Below are 21,392 nucleotides of genomic sequence, written 5' to 3'. Positions count from 1 at the left end.
TTCTATATAGAAAATAAATGCAGGAAAAAACCCCAACAGCAATGGAGCAAAACGTTGCCATAATTCCACTCCACAAGACCAGAATAAAGTAAAGGAGTGACCTGATTTTGTTTTTTTTAAAAAGATTTTTTTCCAGAAGAGACTCGACCAAGCCCATGGGTGACATTGTGCCCATGAACCACATCCTGGTTAACCACAAACCTGGCTTTTATTCCCTGCTCCTTCTGTCCCCTTTCCATCCAGCTTCCCTGAGTGGTTTTATCCTTCCTGGATTATTCATCGTTTATGGGTTAATGAAGGCTGGATGGGAGGGATTGGGAGTTTAATGTGGGGTTTGTGGCTATTCCTGGTTTGGGATGACAGCAGGGCCATGAACGTCGCCTGGGTTTTATGTGTCGTGATACAGATTTTATTTCCAACATCACAATAATACACCCGGGGTGTCTGCACACAGATTGGCCAAAACTGAGTCAGGCACAGAGGACCTTGTGGGGAAATACATATGTTTAATTTATGTCAGGAGCTCACGCTTACTAAGGAAACTATTGACTGCAGCAACTACATCTAGATATGGACAACATTGGACAATCTAGACTATAAGAGCTTTTTTTTTTATTTTCAGCACATCAGTCTCAGGACATTGTTAGACAGTGGAGACAGGATGTTAACAGCTTGCTGATCTACAGGGAATGTTAAGGAGGTGGGCTATTACAGCATAGCATAAAACTATTTTAGCTTAGATTTCAGCTGATTATACATAGAACAACACATATTGACAAGCATTCTATCGAATCTTATAAAACACACGTAATGGTAGTTAAAACAAAGATTGGTTCGTAAGAGACAAAGAACAGAGTTCTATTCATGCTAACTTTTTAAAGATATACATTAAATAACTTTGTTGCTATCTATAGGCCAATTCCACAGAGGTTTATTGTTATTTGTCATGTATGCTCTACTGCTTAGAAAACTTTTCTGCTGTATTTGCAATGCTAACAAAACTTCAGTCAGAGGCTTATACTTTTTTAACTATTTCTTAAAAACTCTCTAACTTTATGGATTCCAGCAGACCTGACCTCACTGGTGACTGGAAAAAGGGATCAAAAAACCCCAAAAGTCATCCTGAAACTCTGGCCTTGGGTTCTTGGATTCTTGGGCTCTTGACTCTCTTGTTTGGGTGCCTCCAAAAGTCACACTGAAAGTGTCACAGCAGTGACAGAAACCAGCACCGTGAGCTAACATCAAAATCTGAGAGCCTCTGGGTTCAACATTCCCATAAATTGATGGGAAAACCACCCAGAAATCAGCTCAGGGCTGTGTGGATGGGAGCCAATTGTTCTGGGGTCATTCTGGGAGTCTCTGATGAGGATCAAAGGGGTTTTGGGGTGCAAGAGCCACTTCAGACCCCATTTCTCTCTACAACTGTCCCTGGTGGCTCCTGGTACAGGGCCCTGATGGGCACAAGGATGGAAATCCCCAAAGGAGGGACAGGGTTTGACTTTGGAAACCCTTCCCACGGACATCAAGGTCTCAAATGTGTGAGGGCACAGCCCAGGATTCACTGCTCCCATCAGCTCTTCCCTCCAAACCAGGCTAGGAAAAATCCCTTGGGAATGTTTGTTATTGCAAGAGGTGCAAGGTCAGAGGCCTTCCAGAAAAAGCAATGATGGGAACAGGAGCAGTCCTGGCTGGAATACAAAGCTGAGGCTGGAAATATCACCTGGACACTCTCTTGGGGGGTTTGGTAGAGACCAGACTTCAAAAGTGCCTTCAAGTGTCGCTGATTTGGGAGCTGAAGTCATGGAATTCCAGAATCCATGGGGCTGGAAAAGCCCTGCCAGCCCATGGAGTGCCAGCTGTGCCCTGTGGGCACCTTGTGCCCAGCCCACAGCACTCAGTGCCACCTCCAGGGGACACCTGCAGGGATGGACACTCCACCACCTCAGATGGATTCTGAGTTGTCCCCACATTTATAGGATTGCTCAGGAGGTTCCTTGAGACTGGGCAAAACTGAGAGAACTTCAGAGGAGAACAAAGCACGAAGTTCAAGAGGGAGCGGCCTCAGGCTGGGCCAGGGCAGGCCCAGCTGGGACAGCAGCAGCAATTTGCCCATGGAAAGGGAGCTCAGGCCTTGGCAGGGGCTGCCCAGGGAGCTTTGCAGTGCCCATCCCTGCAGGTGTGCCCTGGAGGTGGCACTGAGTGCTCTGGGCTGGGGACAAGGTGCCCACGGGGCACAGCTGGCACTCCATGGGCTGAGAGGGCTTTTCCAGCCTCAGGGATTCTGGAATTCTCTGATATTGTCCCTTCAACCCAGGCCTCTCCATGATTCCACGATCAACCTCCAGGATCAAAGCCTCTGCCTGTTCCCTGTGCTGAAACGCAGGAATTTGGAGCTCCATTCCAGGCCCACCCCCCTCCAGCAGGATCCCAGGGGTCTCCAGGAGCTCCCTGCAGAGCTCCAGAGGGAGCGGGAGGCTCGTGAAGCCCTGGGAATGTCCGGGAGGAACCAAGGGGAGGACATGAATCCTGGGTGACACCACGGTCACATGAAGCTCCTGTGCCCTGCCTGAGTCACCCCTGGGCGCTGTCACCCTCAGCTGGGGCTGCAGGGGGGAGGAACACTTCTCATAAAAGTGGCTGCATGGGCAGAGGGAAAAGGGAGTGAGAACTGTTGGGAAAAGAGACAGAATCTCTAATTAATCTCTTGATTGATTAATCTCCAATCTGCAGAGATACTGCAGATTTGTTCGGTAAATAAATAAAAGTGTTTTAAAAATAAAGTATATTTTTAATTTCTCTCTCAGTTTTAGGGGTCTAGGTGTTGTATTTAGTATTTAGTGTGTTTAGTGATACAGGGAATTATATTTTGGAAAGAAGGAAGATCCCTGTCCAGATCCTAGATCCATGTCCTTGAACCTCTCTATTTTTAATATTCTATTTTGATCCTTTGAAAAAGCCACTGAATCCAGGGATAAAGGGTCATCCCACTGGGAACAGGAAAAAATGGAGTGGAACCTTCAGAAATTTGGCTGTGAAGGAGGGAGAAAAAGGCGAAGAGATGAGGTTGGTGTCATCACTGCCTTTTACTTTTGGGCTTTGTTCTATAAACCTTTGTGCCATTAAATTTGGTTTGGTTGTTTGGGTTTTTTTATAATTTTTCTTTTAAAAAAGTCATTACAGTAAATTATTAAAGAAAAAGAAGGAGAAAAAAAAAGAAGGAAAGCAGCCAAGAATGTCTGTGCTGACAAGGACAAAAGACATAGGTGGAAAACTATGAAATGTAAGGCCCAAATGCAACTCAAATGACATTAGAGACATTTCTATTCTATTAAGGAGAGAATTCCAGGTTCTAGGAAGGAGCAGGATGATTTTATTTCAGAGGTTTTTATCCATTTTCTACCTTTTAGCCCCTTTGTACCGCTATTAAACCACACTAAACGCTCAATTTCCTCCATTTTTTCTGGCTCCTCCCAGCGTCTCCCTGACTCTCTGCACTGAAGCATCTCCAGGATGCCATCCACACATCCCATCTCCATTCCCAAACGTCACCTCCCAGACATTGCGGCCGTTTTTTTGCTGGTTCTTATCTCTGAGCCCTCCAAATCAGATCAATAAGTTGAGAAGGGCTGAAATCACTTGACTCTTCATGAATTTAACAGCTGCTCATCCTGGGAGTAAAAGGTTTTTTTTGCAGGTGTTCAAAGCCTGCACGAGGCAAAATTCTGTGCTCAGGTGGTGGCTTTTTTTCTGCAGCCACCAGTGAGTTTGGCACAGAATAAAACTTTGCCTCTGATGTTTGATTTGGTGCTGTTTCATCAGAAGAAAAAAAGAAAAACCAAAAAAAAAAAAATACAAAACTGCAGCTGAAGCAAGAGGCATAACAAAAAAAAAAAAAAAAAAAGAACATGATTTGTTTACCAGCAGCACCACAGATGCCACTGGATTTAAATATGAAATAAAGCTGTTATTCACCTCAGCTCTAGAGGATTTGTAAATTTGTAAATTGTCACCACCGCAGGCCAACGGTCCAAACACCCAAATGAGGCCGGTGGCCCAAAAAAAAATCCACCAGGGAGAGCTTGGAGCTTTTTCCAGGGCCTAAAGGAGCTCCAAAACAGCTGGAGAGGGACTGGGGCCAAGGATGGAGGGGCAGGAGTGGTTTGGGATGGAGGAGGGCAGGGCTGGATGGGATTTTGGGAAAGAATTCCTCCCTGTGAGAGGGGGGCACAGAAAAGTTGCGGCTGTTCCATCCCTGGCAGTGCCCAGTGGCAGATGGGACAGTGGCCGATGTCCCTGGGTGATTCTGAAGGTCCTTCCCAACCCAAAGCATTCCCTGACTCCAAGAGAAGTGAACCAGTTCCAGGGGGAATGGAGCTGTTTGTGGATTTTATGGGATTATTTTCAGGTTTAAGCACGAGTCAAACTGGAAATTTGGGAAATCCACCTCCTTCCCTCCTGCCATAGCAGGATAAACCTGACCTTGGGAACATTTCAGTGGCAGATGGGACAGTGGCTGATGTCCCCTCCCATGGCACCAGGTGACTTTTAAGGTCCTTCCCAACCCAAAGCATTCCATAACTCCAAGAGAATGAATCAGTCACGGGGGAAATGGAGCTGTTTGTGGATTTTGGTTTTTTTTCAGTTTTAAGCACGTGAAATTTGGGAAATCCAGCCCCTTCCCTCCTGCCATAGCAGGATAAACCTGACCTTGGTGGCATTTCAGTGGCAGATGGGACAGTGGCCGATGTCCCTGGGTGATTTTTAAGATCCTTCCCAACCCAAAGTGTTCCATAACTCCAAAAGAATGAATCAGTCACGGGGAAATGGAGCTGCTTGTGGATTTTATGGGATTATTTTCAGGTTTAAGCACGAGTCAAACTGGAAATTTGGGAAATCCACCTCCTTCCCTCCTGCCATAGCAGGATAAACCTGACCTTGGTGGCATTTCAGTGGCAGATGGGACAGTGGCCGATGTCCCTGGGTGATTCTGAAGGTCCTTCCCAACCCAAAGCATTCCCTGACTCCAAGAGAAGTGAATCAGTCACGGGGGAAATGGAGCTGTTTGTGGATTTTATGGGTTTTTTTTCAGGTTTAAGCACATGAAATTTGGGAGATTCACCTCCTTCCCTCCTGCCAAAGCAGGATAAACCTGACCTTGGTGGCATTTCAGTGGCAGATGGGACAGTGGCCGATGTCCCTTCCCATGGCACTGGGTGACTTTTAAGGTCCTTCCCAACCCAAACCATTCCATAACTCCAAGAGAATGAATCAGTCACGGGGGAAATGGAGCTGTTTGGCTATTTTTATGGGATTTTTTCAGGTTTAAGCACAAGTCAAACTGGAAATTTGGGAAATCCAGCCCCTTCCCTCCTGCCAAAGCAGGATAAACCTGACCTTAGTAGCATTTCAGTGGCAGATGGGACAGTGGCTGATGTCCCTGGGTGATTTTTAAGGTCCTTCCCAACCCAAAGCATTCCATAACTCCAAAAGAATGTATCAATCCCAGGGGAAATGGAGCTGTTTGTGGATTTTATGGGGTTTTTTCAGGTTTAAGCACGTGAAATTTGGGAGATTCACCTCCTTCCTTCCTGCCATAGCAGGATAAACCTGACCTTGGTGGCATTTCAGTGGCAGATGGGACAGTGGCTGATGTCCCTGGGTGATTCTGAAGGTCCTTCCCATTCCATAACTCCAAGAGAATGTATCAATCCCAGGGGAAATGGAGCTGTTTGTGGATTTTATGGGGTTTTTTTCAGGTTTAAGCACAAGTCAAACTGGAAATTTGGGAAATCCAGCCCCTTCCCTCCTGCCATAGCAGGATAAACCTGACCTTGGTGGCATTTCAGTGGCAGATGGGACAGTGGCCGATGTCCCTTCCCATGGCACTGGGTGACTTTTAAGGTGCTTCCCAACACAAAGCATTCCCTGACTCCAAGAGAAGTGAATCAGTCACAGGAGAATGGAGCTGTTTGGGTATTTTATGGGATTATTTTCAGGTTTAAGCATGTGAAATTTGGGAGATTCACCTCCTTGCTTCCAGCCAAAGCAGGATAAACCTGACCTTGGTGGCATTTCAGTGGCAGATGGGACAGTGGCCGATGTCCCTGGGTGACTTTTAAGGTCCTTCCCAACCCAAACCATTCCATAACTCCAAGAGAATGAATCAGTCACAGGAGAATGGAGCTGTTTGTGGATTTTATGGGATTTTTTCAGGTTTAAGCACGAGTCAAACTGGAAATTTGGGAAATCCACCTCCTTCCTTCCAGCCATAGCAGAATAAACCTGACCTTGGTGGCATTTCAGTGGCAGATGGGACGGTGGCCGATGTCCCTGGGTGACTTTTAAGGTCCTTCCCAACCCAAAGCATTCCATAACTCCAAGAGAATGAATCAGTCACGGGGGAAATGGAGCTGTTTGTGGATTTTATGGGATTTTTTCAGGTTTAAGCACGAGTCAAACTGGAAATTTGGGAAATCCACCTCCTTCCCTCCTGCCAAAGCAGGATAAACCTGACCTTGGGAGCATTTCTCACTCCAGGAAGTTCTCTCAGTGTTTACACAGCAGCTCCTTCCCCAGATGAAATCTCCAGCGCTCTAAATCAATAAATGTTTTGTTCTGGATTTCTATGGGGCCAAAAGGGGTCCTGCTGCAAACTGGAGCTCACAGAAATATTGGATTTTTTTTTCTTTTTTTTTAATAAAGATGGAAAAGCAGCTCATTCCTGCAGGGACATGGCTGGTGCTGGATTTTACATTTTCCTTCTCAGCTCCCAAATCCTGATTCTCTCTTCCCAATGTTTGTGGAAAAGCAGCTCATTCCTGCAAGGACATGGTTGATCCTGGCTTTTGCCTTTTCCTTTCCTCGCCAACTCCCAAATCCTGATTTTTTTTCCACAATAATGCTGGAAAGGCAGGGACATGGCTGGTGCTGGATTTTCCATTTCCTTTTCCTTCTCAACTCCCAAATCCTGAATTTTTTTTCCACGATAAAGCTGGAAAAGCAGCTCATCCCTGCAGGGTTATGGCTGGTGCTGGCTTTTACCTTTCCCTTTCCTCTCCAACTCCCAAATCCTGATTTTTTTCACAATATTTGTGAGAAAGCAGCTCATTCCTGCAAGGACATGGCTGGTTCTGCATTTTCCCTTTTCCTTTCCTCTCCATCTCCCAAATCCTGAATTTTTTTTCCACAACAAAGCTGGAAAAGCAGCTCATTCTTGCAGGAACATGGCTGATCCTGGCTTTTCCCCTTCCCTTTCCTCCCCAACTCTGTGCAGCACCCCAGACATGCCCTTCACACTCTTTTCCTCCCTTTCTCCACATTTTTTTTCCTGGCCAAAAATTCCAATTTTGGCCTGGAAAGCAGCAGAGATGCTGTGGCATTCCCAGAAGGTTTTGTCTTGGGGTGGAATCCTTTCAATTCTTTTGGCGAAATCAAAGTAACAGCGCTCAGCCAAAATGCACCAATTATTTTGGCACTTTTAACCTCAGGCAACACAGGAATTACATTGAGCAACCCAAATTACATCACTGAAATCAAGTAAGAGAGACATTGCCAGGCTCAGCAGGCACCCAGACTGAATTTGAATTTATCTGGGTGATAAGGGAAGTCCCTGTCACTCTTGGGGAGATTTTCCCTGATCATTTGCTTCTTTCAGAAGTCAAAAATATCATCCTGAGCTGCAGACATAAAATATTGACCCAGGCAGATGTGGGAGCTGCTGCTGCTCTCGGTGTTATTTTCCATTTGTTTGTTATTTCCGTTATTTGTTTGTTGTTTTCACGTGGTTTGTTATTATTTTAATTATATTATATTTTAATTCTATTAATTATATATTATTTAATTATATTATATATTTAATTATATTTCCATTTGTTTAATTTCAAATCAATACAACCCAGGCCCTGAGTTTTGCTGCTACCTGGGATTTTCAATTCCTTGGAGGAGAGGTGAAAAGGCTCCCAAAGAACGTTTGGGAGGGATCTCAGGGAGATGCAGGTTCCATGGAAAGAGAAAAAATGAGAAAAATCAGCATGGGCAGGAGGCTGGGGCTGCTACCTGGGGATGAAAAGAGTCTAGGGGATCCTTAGAGGATACCAAAAAAAGCACAAATATCTTGGGAAGCTCCCCTGGAGGAGTCTGGGCCTGCTCCCTGAAATCTCAGCTCCCTCAAGGAGGTGGGAGGGAAGGTTCTAAAATCACTTTTCCCCTTTTTTCTCGCGCTGCAGTGGCACCAACAACCCAACCCTTCCCTCAGAGAAAGGATGGGATGAGCACCCAGCATGCCAAAAGGTGTCCGTGCCAATTCCAAACCACATTTCTGCCCCAGTGCTGCTTTTTGTCCCTCCCTGGAGCAGGCAGCACCTTCAGCATCTCCCCTGCAGGCCTCAGAAGCTCCCCCTGGCACAACAGGCCGGGAAACCTTGCAAGGGTGGCACTGAGCTCACTAAAACAGCCACAGTTTTCCTGTCTGTGGGGTGTTTTTTGTGGGGAGGGAGATGTTTACACTGAAATTTGACAATTTGCGTGCAGCCAGTTTCACTTCTGTGCTGCTGAGGGGTTTCACTTCCCCGGGCCGTGGGCTGGCGTGGTGACACCATCCTGCCCCGCCAGCCTGGCACGTGTGGAAAAGGTGGCACCTGATGGCACTCCTGTCCTCCAGCAGCTTGGATTTGATGGGAATTCCTTGGAAAAGTTCGTGGATTTCATGTAAAACAGGAGTTTTACAGCTGGATTCCTGCTCTCCCTCTCTCAGGCTGCTGCTTCTGCCACCTTGGTGTGAATTCTCCTGTCAATGTGCCCGAGCAGAGAGGCCACAAAAGCTCAGTTTGTGCTTAGAGAATGAAAATATGCGCATGGGTAGGGAATGGTTGTGGCCATTGATCAGGGAGGAGCTGAAGTAGGGAAATAACTGAGAATCTGGGAGAGGCTGGAAATAAAAGAGGCCATGGAACAGAGGAGGCCTCTGAGGGCAGCGTGTCCTACAACAGAATCCCAGAATGGTTTGGGGTACAGGAACCTTAAAAATCATCTCATTCCACCCCTGCCATGGCAGGGACACCTCCGACTGTCCCAGGCTGCTCCAGCCCAGTGTCCAACCTGGCCTTGGGCACTGCCAGGGATCCAGGGGCACCCTGTGCCAGGGCCTGCCCGCCCTCCCAGAAGGAAATTGTTCCAAATATCTGATCTAAACCTGTAATTTTTCAGTGTGAAGCCATTCCCTGTGTGCTGTCCCTGCATCCCCTGGCAATTGTCTCTCTCCAGCTTTCCTGGGGCTCCTCCAGGCCCTGCAAGGCCGCCCTGAGCTCAGCCCAAAGCTTCTCCTGTGCAGGTGAGCAATGCCAGCTGTGCCAGCCTTTCCTGCCAGCAGAGCTGCTCCATCCTCTGCCCATCCTGGAGCCTCCTCTGGGCTCTGCAGCAGCTCCAGCTCCTCCCTGCGCTGGGGCAGCTCTGCAGGTGGGAAATCACCAGAAGGGACACAAAAACCACCCAAGGGGGACACCCAGGAGCTGACACAGCCACGAGTCACCTCTGGCAACCCCAAACACCAAGGCCAGGAATGCCCTGGGTGCTGATGGCCAATTCCAGAGTGGGTTTTGAGCTCTGGGAGGAATTTGGCTGCCAGGAACCTCATTTGTGGCTCAGCACTCTGAGCTCCTGTGGAAATCCCGGCTTTGGGGCTTTGTGGTGGCTCCTGTGCACCAGAGTGACACAGCCTCTGCTGAATGGGCTTTTTTATCTTCAAAAACAACCCCAGTGACCTGCTGGAGCTGAATTTTTGGGGTGGGATGCTGCCTGAGACTGCAAGCCTGCAGATCAAGTTTCAAAATGGATTAAAACATGAAATGCACGGAGCAGGAAGGAGGGAAGGAAGAACATGGAATGGAAAAGTCAAGCAGCCTCTACCTCTAAGTGGAGCAGTAACCAGCAGAAAATTCTGATGAATTTGGGTGGGGACAATAATTACAGCCCAGCAGGAATAAAGGGCTTGGGGTGCCTGGCCCCTGCACAAGTGGCAGCACAAGGAGATCTCAGCTGCAGCCCTTAGAAACTATAATTGTTATTAAAATATCTGAAGGCTTGAATTAGAGATACTCAGTTTCCACAAACATCATGGTTGAACACACATTTGGACAGAGTGGAGTTATTTTTTTCCCCCAAAAATGGCTCTAATGGAAGTTTCTGATCCTTCTGTGCATGGGCTCCCCAAAACCTGAATCTTTGCTTCCAAGCTGTGACCTTAAATAAATATCAGGGAATTTTGGGTTTTTTTCCTCAAAATAATTTCTGTTTTAAATGAAGTGCTCTTCTGGAGCAGAGCTGGGGCTGCCAGTGGAGTGCTCAGAAATGAGCTGACCTGCACAAAGTGCACCCCACAAACTGTCCTGGCTGCTGTGTCACTGCTGAGGAGTTCAGGGAAAGGGAAAAACAGGAAGAGCAGGTGGAAAGGACAGTTCAGGATGAAACGGCTCCACTGCAAAGCTTCTCCCACCTTCTCACTGAAAATGCCTTGGGATCCTTGAGCTTAATGATAGTCCTGAGCCCAGCTTTAATTTCAGACCATTCGTCAGCTTTTTTGAGGTAGAAATTATCCCCCAGACTTTATAGGGATGACAGAGACACGGGGAGGTTAAGGCCCAGGTTCACGAGCGGATTTATCCCTCTGAAGTGGGATTAAATCCCAAATTACACCCCTCAGCCCTCCCCTTCCCCCAGCCCAGGGGGATTTCTGGAGAAATCCCTGAAAAACACCCCCAAAGCCTCGAGACCTCAGCCCAGGCCCTCAGAGGGGGCAGCTTGACCTGCAGCCTCTGTCCCCTCCACTCTTCTCCAAGGAATGGGGCGAGACAATTTCCAGGGGATGGAGGGACAGGACACAGGGAATGGCTTCACACTGATAGAAGGAAGGCTTCTACTGGATATTAGGAAGGAATTGTTTCCTGTGATGGAAATGAGGGGCTGGGATGGAATTCCCAGAGCGGCTGGGGCTGCCCCTGGATCCCTGGCAGTGCCCAAGGCCAGGTTGGACACTGGGACAATGGGAGGTGTCCCTGCCATGGCAGGGCTGGCACTGGGTGATCCCTAAAACCCCTCCCAGCCCAGACCACTCTGGGATTCTGGGATTCTCTGGCTGCTTTTCTGTCTGAACCTGCGATTCCTTCTCCCCTCTGAGCACTTTGCTCACCCTGTGCCCAATCCTCACACCGGGCAAACCTCGTGCCGTGGCTGTTGTGGGTTTGGCCCATCCCATTGATGGCCTGGTGAACTTGGAAAAATCCCTTGGAGACCTGGATTTTGCCTCAGTGTCTCTCACATTTGCGGATCCAGGAGCCAGGGAATGGCTCCCAGTGCCAGAGGGCAGGGCTGGATGGGATCTTGGCAATGAGGAATTGTTCCCTGGCAGGGTGGGGATGCCCAGAGCAGCTGGGGCTACTCCTGGATCCCTGGAAGTGGCCAAGGCCAGGCTGGATGTGATTCTGAACAACTTGGGATAGGGAAAAGTGTCCCTGCCCGTGACTGTGGGGTGGGAATGAGGTGATCTTTATGGTCCCATTTTCCCCACCCCATTCCATGGTTCCATGGCAGGAGCTGGGAACAAACCCAGGGCACGGCTGCAGGCAGAGGCTGCAGCTGCAGGGAGCAGGGAAGGATTCCTTGGAAGAGCAACAACGTCTGAGCAGGAAAGGCAAGGAACCCTTCCACCACCAACAGGGCTGTTCCTGCAGCGAGGAGTTCACAGAGTCACAGAATTCCCAGAATCCCAGAATGACCAGGTTGGGAGAGACCTCCAAGACCATCGAGTCCAGCCCAGCCCCAACCAAACCCTGGCCCCCAGTGCCACATCCAGGCTCTGTTAAACACACCCAGGGATGGGGACTCCACCCCCTCCCCGGGCAGCCATTCCAGAACTTTCTCACCCTGGCTGGAAAAACCTTTTCCCTGCTCTCCAGCCTGTATTTCCCTTGGTGCAGCTCGAGGCTGTGTGCTCTGGGTGTGTCAGTGCTGCTGCAGACAGAGCCCAGCCCCAGGTGAGCACAGGCCCCTTTCAGGAGCTGTGCAGAGCGATGGGGGCAGCCCTGAATTGCACCTGAAGCAGATCAATCCCAACCTGAGCATTCCCCCAGGGGCTCTCTGAGCCCAGCAGCTGCCCTGGGGCTGTTTCCTCAGAGCTGATGTGCTTGGAGCAAGGAGTCTCCGTGCTGTCATCCCACTAATGCAGCTCCCATCGATCCCAGGGCTCGGAAAAGCCCCGGGGTCACTCGATGGAAATATTCAAGGGGGATAACGCTGCCATTACCGACCTGGAAGCTGCCAACTTCCAACTCTGTGGCCTTGGAGGTGAGCAGGGCTTTGTGCGCTAAGTCCAGCCCGTGGAAAATCTGTGGCTTTGCCAAGGCTTTTCCTTCAGTTCCTGCCTAAATTTCAGGGAACTGATGTGAACGCACAGCTCCAAGCACCGCCCTGCTGGAGAGCTCTGATGGCACCGAGCCCTCCAGGCAGCTCCTTCCCTCTCCAGAACCTCCTCCCCACACACCTTCAGTGGGAAAAGGCAACAGGAATTTAGGAATTTAGGAATTTAGGATCCTTCCTTGCATCCTTTTCTGAGCCCCAGACCTGCCCTGCTGCTAAAGGTTTGCACAGAATTCCCACCCTGTGCCCAGAGGCTGCAGCTCTCCAAGGGGACTCCCAAAAATATCACCCAGAGATGAATGGAATAATGATTTGGAGAGGCTAGGAAAACTCTGTGGACATGATATGGTGGGGGAAACATTGGGGAGCAGGATGGGGGTAAAAAAGGTGGAGAGATGCAGTGTTAAGACAATAAAAAATGATTTTAAAATATATTTTTACTTTTTCCTGCTCCTAAAGGGTTTTTGGAAGGGAACAGAGACTGATTCAGCCGGATGAGGGTTTATGCACATGACTGTGCTGGAAGAGACTCTCCTGACAGCGATTGTGAGCCACTGATTTGCAGCATCCTCACTCCTGCTCAAGTTCTATGGCCAGCCCTAAGCCTGATTTATCTCCCAGCAGGATTTTATTTTGGTGACAAAACAGCAGCTCTTACTGGAGTTGAGATATGGGGACACACACACCCACAAAAATCAGAATATTTTGACCAGAACTCCAGGAGTTCTGATGGGTGGCACCAAAAAAACCAAACAGCAAAATAAAAACCAATTTGAAAACAAATATAAAACCAACAAGAGAAAAGCTGCAGGGCAAACAGATCTCTTGAAACTATGTAACCTTTTCATCTAGAGAGGTACTTTGTTTTCCCTAAACAACATTCTGGGAAGCCCTTTTATCAGGGAAAAAAAAAAAAAAATTTGGGAAAACGCTCCGAGCATGGCGTCTGCCTCATCCTCGCCGCTGCAAAAATGTGCAAGCGGGGCTGAGCAGAACCAAAAAATAGATTTATTGTTATTGGACTGAGGGCAGTGGTTCAGCACTTGGCATGGCCCCTGTTTACAGCAGGAATGCTCCCGGAGACAGGAAACTCTCCGAGCCCTCTGCCGTTATTTTTCTGCTGTTGACGCGTTCGGAGCGGGAGTTTATTCGCCCCGATGAAATTTTTAGTAACGAGGCGGAGAGGGGTTTTTGGGAGCTGTAGGCATGCTCAGCCTCGTCCCACAGGGTGGTTTTTGGGAGTCTAACCTCTGTGAGGAGCAGCATCATCCATGGGGTTAATTCCACAGTTGTGGATTCCCAGATCCGGCTGCTCAGAGCGAGGGAGCTCCTTGAGCACTGGGAAAAGCTTCTCCCCTCCTTTCCTCCTGGCACTGAGGTTTCCAGCCCTTTGGAGGGCTGGGTTTGCTGTTCAGCCTCATCCCTCAGGATGTTTTTTGGGAGTCTAACCTCTGTTAGGAGCAGCATCATCCATGGGTTAATTCCACAATTGGAAGTTCATACCCGCAGCTGCTCAGAGCAGTACCCAAGGAACCTTGAGCACTGGGAAAAGCTTCTCCCTTCCTTTCCTCCTGGCACTGAGGTTTCCAGCCCTTTGGAGGGCTGGGTTTGCTGCTCAGCCTCATCCCTCAGGATGTTTTTTGGGAGTCCAACCCCCCCACAGAGCAGCATCATCCATGGGTTAATTCGTACACCCCTGGCTGCTCGGATCAAACCCAAGGCACCTTGGGCACTGGGAAAGGATTTTCCTCTCTTCTCCTGCCACCACATCCCTGCTGAGGTTTTTTTATCCCTTTGGAGGGCTGGGTTTGCTGCTCATCCTCATCCCTCAGGATGGGTTTTGGGAGTCCAACTCCCATACGGAGCAGCATTATCCATGGGGTTAATTCCTCAATCAGGAATTCCTAAATCCAGGTACTCAGATCAAGCCCAAGGCAGCTTGGGCACTGGGAAAGGATTTTCCTCTCTTCTCCTGCCACCACATCCCTGCTGAGGTTTTTATCCCTTTGGAGAGCTGGGTTTGCTGCTCAGCCTCATCCCTCAGGATGTTTTTTGGGAATCCAACCCCCACACAGAGCAGCATCATCCATGGGTTAATTCGTACACCCCTGGCTGCTGAGATGAAGCCCAAGGCAGCTTGGGCACTGGGAAAGAATTTTCCTCTCTTCTCCTGCCACCACATCCCTGCTGAGGTTTTTTTATCCCTTTGGAGGGCTGGGTTTGCTGCTCAGCCTCATCTCTCAGGATGGGTTTTGGGAGTCTAACCTCTGTGAGGAGCAGCATCATCCATGGGGTTAATTCCACAATTGGAAGTTCATACCCCCAGCTGCTCAGAGCAGTACCCAAGGAACCTTGAGCACTGGGAAAAGCTTCTCCTCTCCTTTCCTCCTGGCACTGAGGTTTCCAGCCCTTTGGAGGGCTGGGTTTGCTGTTCAGCCTCATCCCTCAGGATGTTTTTTGGGAGTCCAACTCCCACACAGAGCAGCATCATCCATGGGTTAATTCGTACACCCTTGGCTGCTGAGAGCAAGCACAAGACACCTTGGGCACTGGGAAAGGATTTTCCTCTCTTCTCCTGCCACCACATCCCTGCTGAGGTTTTTATCCCTTTGGAGGGCTGGATTTGCTGCTCATCCTCATCCCTCAGGATGGGTTTTGGGAGTCCAACTCCCATACGGAGCAGCATTATCCATGGGGTTAATTCCTCAATCAGGAATTCCTAAATCCAGGTACTCAGAGCAAGCCCAAGGCAGCTTGGGCACTGGGAAGGAGTTTTCCCCTCTTCTCCTGCCACCTCATCCCTGCTGAGGTTTTTATCCCTTTGGAGGGCTGGGTTTGCTGCTCATCCTCATCCCTCAGGATGGTTTTGGGAGTCCAAACCCTGCGAGGAGCAGCATCATCCATGGGTTAATTCCACTGATGTGCATTCCCAGATCTGGCTGCTCAGAGTGAGGAGCTCCTTGAGCACTGGGAAAAGCTTCTCCTCTCCTTTCCTCCTGGCACTGAGGTTTCCAGCCCTTTGGAGGGCTGGGTTTGCTGCTCAGCCTCATCCCTCAGGATGTTTTTTGGGAGTCTAACCTCTGTGAGGAGCAGCATCATCCATGGGTTAATTCGTACACCCCTGGCTGCTGAGAGCAAGCCCAAGGCACCTTGGGCACTGGGAAAGGATTTTCCTCTCTTCTCCTGCCACCACATCCCTGCTGAGGTTTTTATCCCTTTGGAGAGCTGAGTTTGCTGCTCAGCCTTGTCCCACAGGATGGTTTTTGGGAGTCCAGCCCCTGTGAGGAGCAGCATCATCCATGGGTTAATTCCTCAATCAGGAATTCCTAAATCCAGTACTCAGAGCAAGCCCAAGGCACCTTGGGCACTGGGAAAGGAGTTTCCCTCTTCTCCTGCCCCCTCATCCCTGCTGAGGTTTTTATCCCTTTGGAGGCTGGTTTGCTGCTCATCCTCATCACTCAGGATGGGTTTTGGGAGTCCAAGCCCTGTGAGGAGCAGCATCATCCATGGGTTAATTCCTCAATTGGAAACTCATACCCCTGGCTGCTCGGAGCAAATGTGCCCAACCTGGGCACTGGGAGAGGCTTTTCCTCTCCCTTCTCCTGCCATCACATCCCTGCCAAGGGCCAGCCTGGATGGTTTTTGGGAGTCCAGCCCCTGTGAGGAGCAGCATCATCCATGGGGTTGATTCCACAACTGGAGATTTGCACAACCCAAGCTGCTCAGAGCAAGCCCAAGGCACCTCGGGCACTGGGAAAGGATTTTCCTCTCCTTCCTTCCCTCCTTCCATTACTTCCCTGCCAAGGTTTCCATCCCCTTGCAGGGCTGGGTTTGCTGCTTAGCCTCACTGGGATTGCACAGAAATCTTGGCTCAAATTAATGATGCCACCAAGCCACCTTAAATCACCTCAAAAGAAATGTATCACCCCTGGCCGCTGGTTTTTAGGGGAAAATTCACCACTCAGAACAGAATGGAGGGAGAAGAGTCCTTGGAGAAGAGTCATGGAAGCACAAAGAGCCTCTAACACACGCCCAGGGCACCTCCCCTTCCTTGAAATCATGGAATGGTTTGGAATTGGAGGCAGCAATAAAGCTCATCCAGTTCCATGGGCAGGGACACTTCCCACTGTCCCAATGTCCAGCCTGGCCTTGGGCACTGCCAGGGATCAGGGGCAGCCCCAGCTGCTCTGGGAATTCCATCCCAGCCCCTGCCCACCCTCATGAGGAAGAATTTCTTCCCAATATCCAAAGAAAATTCCCATTCCCTTCCACTGGCTGTAGCATCCTTCAAACGCCACATCCTTATCAATCCAAACTCCAAATAAATATTTGATTTTAAACTCGATCAGTTGACCCTTTTTTTCCTGTTGGTTGCTGATGGATTTCTCCTGTTTCCATCCCATCTGGCAAACTCTGCTTGTTGTGACTCCAGGATCTGATCCCACGTCCCCTGCAGCATTCCAAAGGCTTGGATCAGAACCTGGACGCCTGCTTAATACTGGTTTTACGACCCTGCTGAAGGGCAGCATCCTCTGTTTTGCACATACTTTTGTAATTTTGAGTGCATTTCAGTCAAAAAAATAAAATCCATTTCAACCAAGTGCTCAAATAACGCAGCCTGCACAGAAGGAGCAAAATTCTGGCTTGGGAAAACCAATAAAAATAATTGGATTTGGAATCCCGGCCAGTAATTTTTTGGAGTTTGAGTATTTTTGAGATTTTTGTCTTAGAGTGGTTTTTTGGTTTTTTTTTTTTTCCCTGGGAATGATATCCAGAAGGAAGAGTCCTGAGGGCAGAAACTGTGCTTGGTAAAATCTCTCGTGTTCTACAAAGCTACACCTGCTTTGGCTCCGTGGAAATAGAAAAATGCCACAAAATTTACTCCAATTCCTCTAATCCTGAGGAAATATCTGCATGGATTTAATTTTCCATCCTTTCCAAGGTGCAGTTTTTAAAACTCTCCTGGAGCTGCAGCTCCAGGTTTAGATTGAGATCTCTTGCAGCAAGCCAAGACACTTCTCCATTAGCTACTCTTAGGATAACCCATTAATAATCATTTTCATCTGGAAAACATGTTTATTTGTTGGGATTTTTGGAATCTTACATCCTCCAAAGAAGATAGGAACCGGGATTAATGATTCCATGAGGAAAATATGTCGTGTTCCCCAAGCCACAGAGCTTTCCCTCTCCAAAATAACTATTTATTTTTCATTTTAGCCAATGAACTTCTACAATGTCAGGCTTTTTGCATCAGATCCATTTCATCAGAGTGACCTAAGCTGGTTCTTTATCCCCTAAAAAAACAGGGATACGTTGCAGCAGGAGCAATTGGAAGCATGGAATGTTCGCGAACGGGGGACGAAAAATCAGGATTAATTTAGTTTTAAGCAGGTAATCAGGCCAAGGGGGGAGGCTGAGATTGGCTGGAGTTTTAAAAGGACATTTTTCTTCCCGAAATGACTCCCGAGCCAGACGGGCAGGTTTGCCCAGCAGCATTCTCCAGCTGAGGGCTGAGGAATCGGAGCCTTGGATCCCGGCCAAATCCAATGGAAATCCCTTTGGCTGAGGAAGAAAAAGCCAAATTGCTTTTCTACCACATCTCCAGGTTTTGGGTGACCTGTGACAGTCTCACTTCTATTTTTGGTGTGAAGAAAACTGAATGTTTTGGGTTTTTAGCTCTAAGCAAGGCTGAGCAGCACGGGGCAAAAATCAGTGCTGGGCACAGAACAAGGCTTAAACTTTGGCTGATATTTGGTGCTAAATATTGATGAGGGAAAATCAGCCCCCAGATCACGGAGGATTCACTGTGACCCTCCCAAAACCAGGAGGAAAACATGGAAAATAATCTTTGATACAGACTGTCTTGCTGCATTCCACGGAAGAAACTGAAATTATTTATGAAGCGTGTCAAGAATGGGAATTTCCTCCTCGGGAAGGGACGGAGCTGTGGCTGCTGAGGGGATTTTAATGGGGATTCTGATGATCACCACTCAAAACCACTCCTGATTCTCCATCAGGGATTTCAAGCGAGGATTTTAAATCCCCTGAGGGGCACAAGGAGCCTCCACCGTGGCCTGAACCGAGGTGAACTCTCGGTCCCTGCTCGCACAACGCCCCTGGCACCGCATTATCACCGGTGGCACTGAGCTGATCCCAGCTCAAATATTCCACGGCAAACAAAGTCGGGGTTCATTTTCCTGCAGCCAAGTATCAAAGGCAGCAGTGCCCTTTGAAGCAGCCACCTCCTGCTGCAGGCTTTGTGCAAATGCCGCAGAACAGCAGCTCCCAAATCCCGCACAAAGGCAAACAATCCCCGCCTTTGGAAAACAATCCCCTGGCGGAGGAGTAAACAAAAGCATCCATTAGTCACCGCCCCAAAGATGGGCAGGTGAGGATGTTGAACCTGGGAGCCTGACTAAGAGCACGCAGCGTTCCCAAATCCCTGCACTTCAAGGATCCTCAGCACCTGGCTCTGGATAGCACACCTGGAAAGTGTGAGCGGCCGAAGGAGCAGGGCAAGGGTTCCCTGCTCCCAAGAAACAGGGCCTGCCGTGTCCCAGCTGCTGGATTTTGACCTTGAGGCTCCCCCAGTTGCCTGTTATGATTTCCAGCCTCATTACCATGGCCAGGAACTGAACTACAGGTTTGTTTTTATGAGCTTCTCCAGCACTCTGCCAGCTATTCATTTGAATCTTCTAAACAGTCAGCTCTGAATCATAATGCAAATTCCATTTACTGAAAAGGTGGTACCTTTAATATTCCAAATGACCACGTTTAATGACTGATACTTTTAGACATTACAGCATCTCTCATGTTTTCAGTAAATGGATATAATTTGCTCTGCATTACCCTATTATTATTCCTCGCTGGCATTACAAGGCGACGTTCTCAGCTGCGGGTGTTTTCCATTTGAAGGCGGCCCAAACAACACAATTGGAGAGGCAGCTGCCTCTGTACCCTCAGCTGAAAACGCTGCAGGACCCAGAGGAAAACTGGATGGGGATTTTATTCCTAAAATGTGTTTAGTGCTCCGTCAGGGCCGCGCTGCTGCGGCGTTGTGGCGCTGTTTGTGTTGGAGGGGTGTCCACGGGTGCTTTTCACTTCAAAGGAGAGGAAAGGCTGTTGTGTATAATCAGGAGAACTTCCTCGCTCCCCAGCCTGACACATCTCCCGTTTGGAATAAAAGCCAGAAGTGGGTCAGCTTTGGGACTCTCCTGAAAATCAGGAATCCCTGTGTGGAACCAGGTCACGGCTCGGGTGTCCCATGGGAACAGAGGGAGGGGAAAGTGCTGAGGAAGGGGCAGCAGTCCCTGACTTCTGAGGGTGACCAGAGCACAAATTGCTCCCAAATGAGACCTCCTGAAGTTCAGGAGGTGCTGCCCTGTCACTAAATTGTCCTGGAATAATGCCGGAATACCGCAATGCCCCATCACAGTTTTGAAGACAAAATAAAGAAAAGGAAAATACATAACAAAACACCACCTGAATTCACACTGGAAATGTGACAGATTTTCATCCCTGACCTTAAAAAAAAGAGAGAGGCTTCTCCTTCTCCTGAGCTTTTTCTGAGCCCCAACTTGCTGGCTTCTCTTTAGGGGTTTGACCCAACCTCCCTGAAGTCTCCTCACCATTCCATTAGTTTATTTTAGTGCTTCTCTTGGAATTGATGTGATTTAGGATTAGGGAATGAAGTTTTAAAGGATATTCTGCTGATTATTTTGGGATGAAACTTTGTGCACCTGCCCACTCACAGGCAGCACGTCAGGTGCTATTTGCAGCTTCCTAATATTTTAATGTAGTCCACTCTAAGTCAGCTTCAACTCTTATTTGTTATTTATGCTCCAAAAGCCTTTTTATTTCTACCAGTAACTACTGGTTATGGCAGAAATAAATCAGATTTTGAACCCCTCTGTCCTGCCTGGTCTCTCCATATTGCAGGAGACAACAAGTGCCGTGACTGTTGAATTGTGAGAGGAAACAAGGTCAGAGAAAGAGCCTTCAGCAGGTCAGGAACCTGTGGAATTTTTAGATCTAAGTGAGAATTATTTGTATTTTTAGCCTCTATTTTAGACTCTCTCTGTTGCAAAAATCAGTTTTTGCAGAGAGTGCTGGGGAGCCCCGAGATGACCACAAGCTGAAAATTCTCATTTCACACTGAAAATCTGCCACTCAAACCTGACCACGGGTAACATCGTGCTGCCTAAATTATCAAGGGTGGCTTCCAGAGTCAAAACATCCCTCTCTGGGTGGCTTTTGATATTTTGTTTCCCAACGGGATTTCACCGCTTAAAAATCAGCGTGACGCGGGAAACCGGGCAGAAACGCGGAAACCCATCCCGCGCCTTTGGAATGGAACTGTGCTGGGTTTTCCAGCGTTCCCTCCTGGATAACAACTCCCAGCTCCTGTCCAGGGGCAGGAGATGGAGATGGAGATGGAGATGATGGAGATGGAGATGGAGCCCACGTACCTCTGCCGCTCCTGCCCACGAAGCGCAGGTCGTTGAAGCGCGCCACCTGGTTCTTCATGGCGGCCGTGGCGTTGCGCAGCTCCGCCGAGTAATTCTCGTCATTCCCGGCCATCACCGTCACCAGGGTCCCGTCGGGGACGTCCCCCAGGGCCACCACCTGCGCCGGCAAGAGCAGAACCCTCAGTTTGCTTTGTTTCATTGAGAGGCCAAAGCCGGGGGAAGAAGCCGCGGTGAAAATCTGGGTGGGCCAAGCGGGTGTTGGGAATCATTCCAGATCTGCTGGGATGGGAATTCTCTTCTTCCCCCCCAAGTGTTATTCTCTAATCAAGGATTTTTCAATTTGATTACAGAAACTGAGCTCTGAAATGATGAATTCCACACCTGCACGCTGCTAAACGGTAGCGTGGTGGTTGATTTGTTGCTGCGCTAAAGGGTTTTCCTACCTGGATAAAAAATTCTTCTCCCCTGGAGAAGAATTTAAAGAAGTTCTTAAAAAACCCTACAAAACCTGGATGC

General features: G+C 48.7%; 1 protein-coding gene across 1 annotated transcript in view; it reads right to left on the bottom strand.

The window, feature by feature from the left end:
* RUNX1 (RUNX family transcription factor 1) overlaps positions 1-21,392 on the bottom strand; it is a 150,656-nt gene that overhangs the window by 3,913 nt on the left and 125,351 nt on the right. The window contains exon 3 of the mRNA XM_064718035.1: positions 20,877-21,033. Coding sequence (XP_064574105.1) covers positions 20,877-21,033 — 157 coding nt within the window. The remainder of the gene's footprint in view (positions 1-20,876; positions 21,034-21,392) is intronic.

Source organism: Zonotrichia leucophrys, chromosome 1, assembly GCF_028769735.1.
Source record: "Zonotrichia leucophrys gambelii isolate GWCS_2022_RI chromosome 1, RI_Zleu_2.0, whole genome shotgun sequence".
Classification (NCBI taxonomy): Eukaryota; Metazoa; Chordata; class Aves; order Passeriformes; family Passerellidae; genus Zonotrichia; species Zonotrichia leucophrys.
The sequence above is the reverse complement of the archived record's forward strand: the minus strand, read 5'-3'. Positions and strand labels throughout refer to the sequence as shown.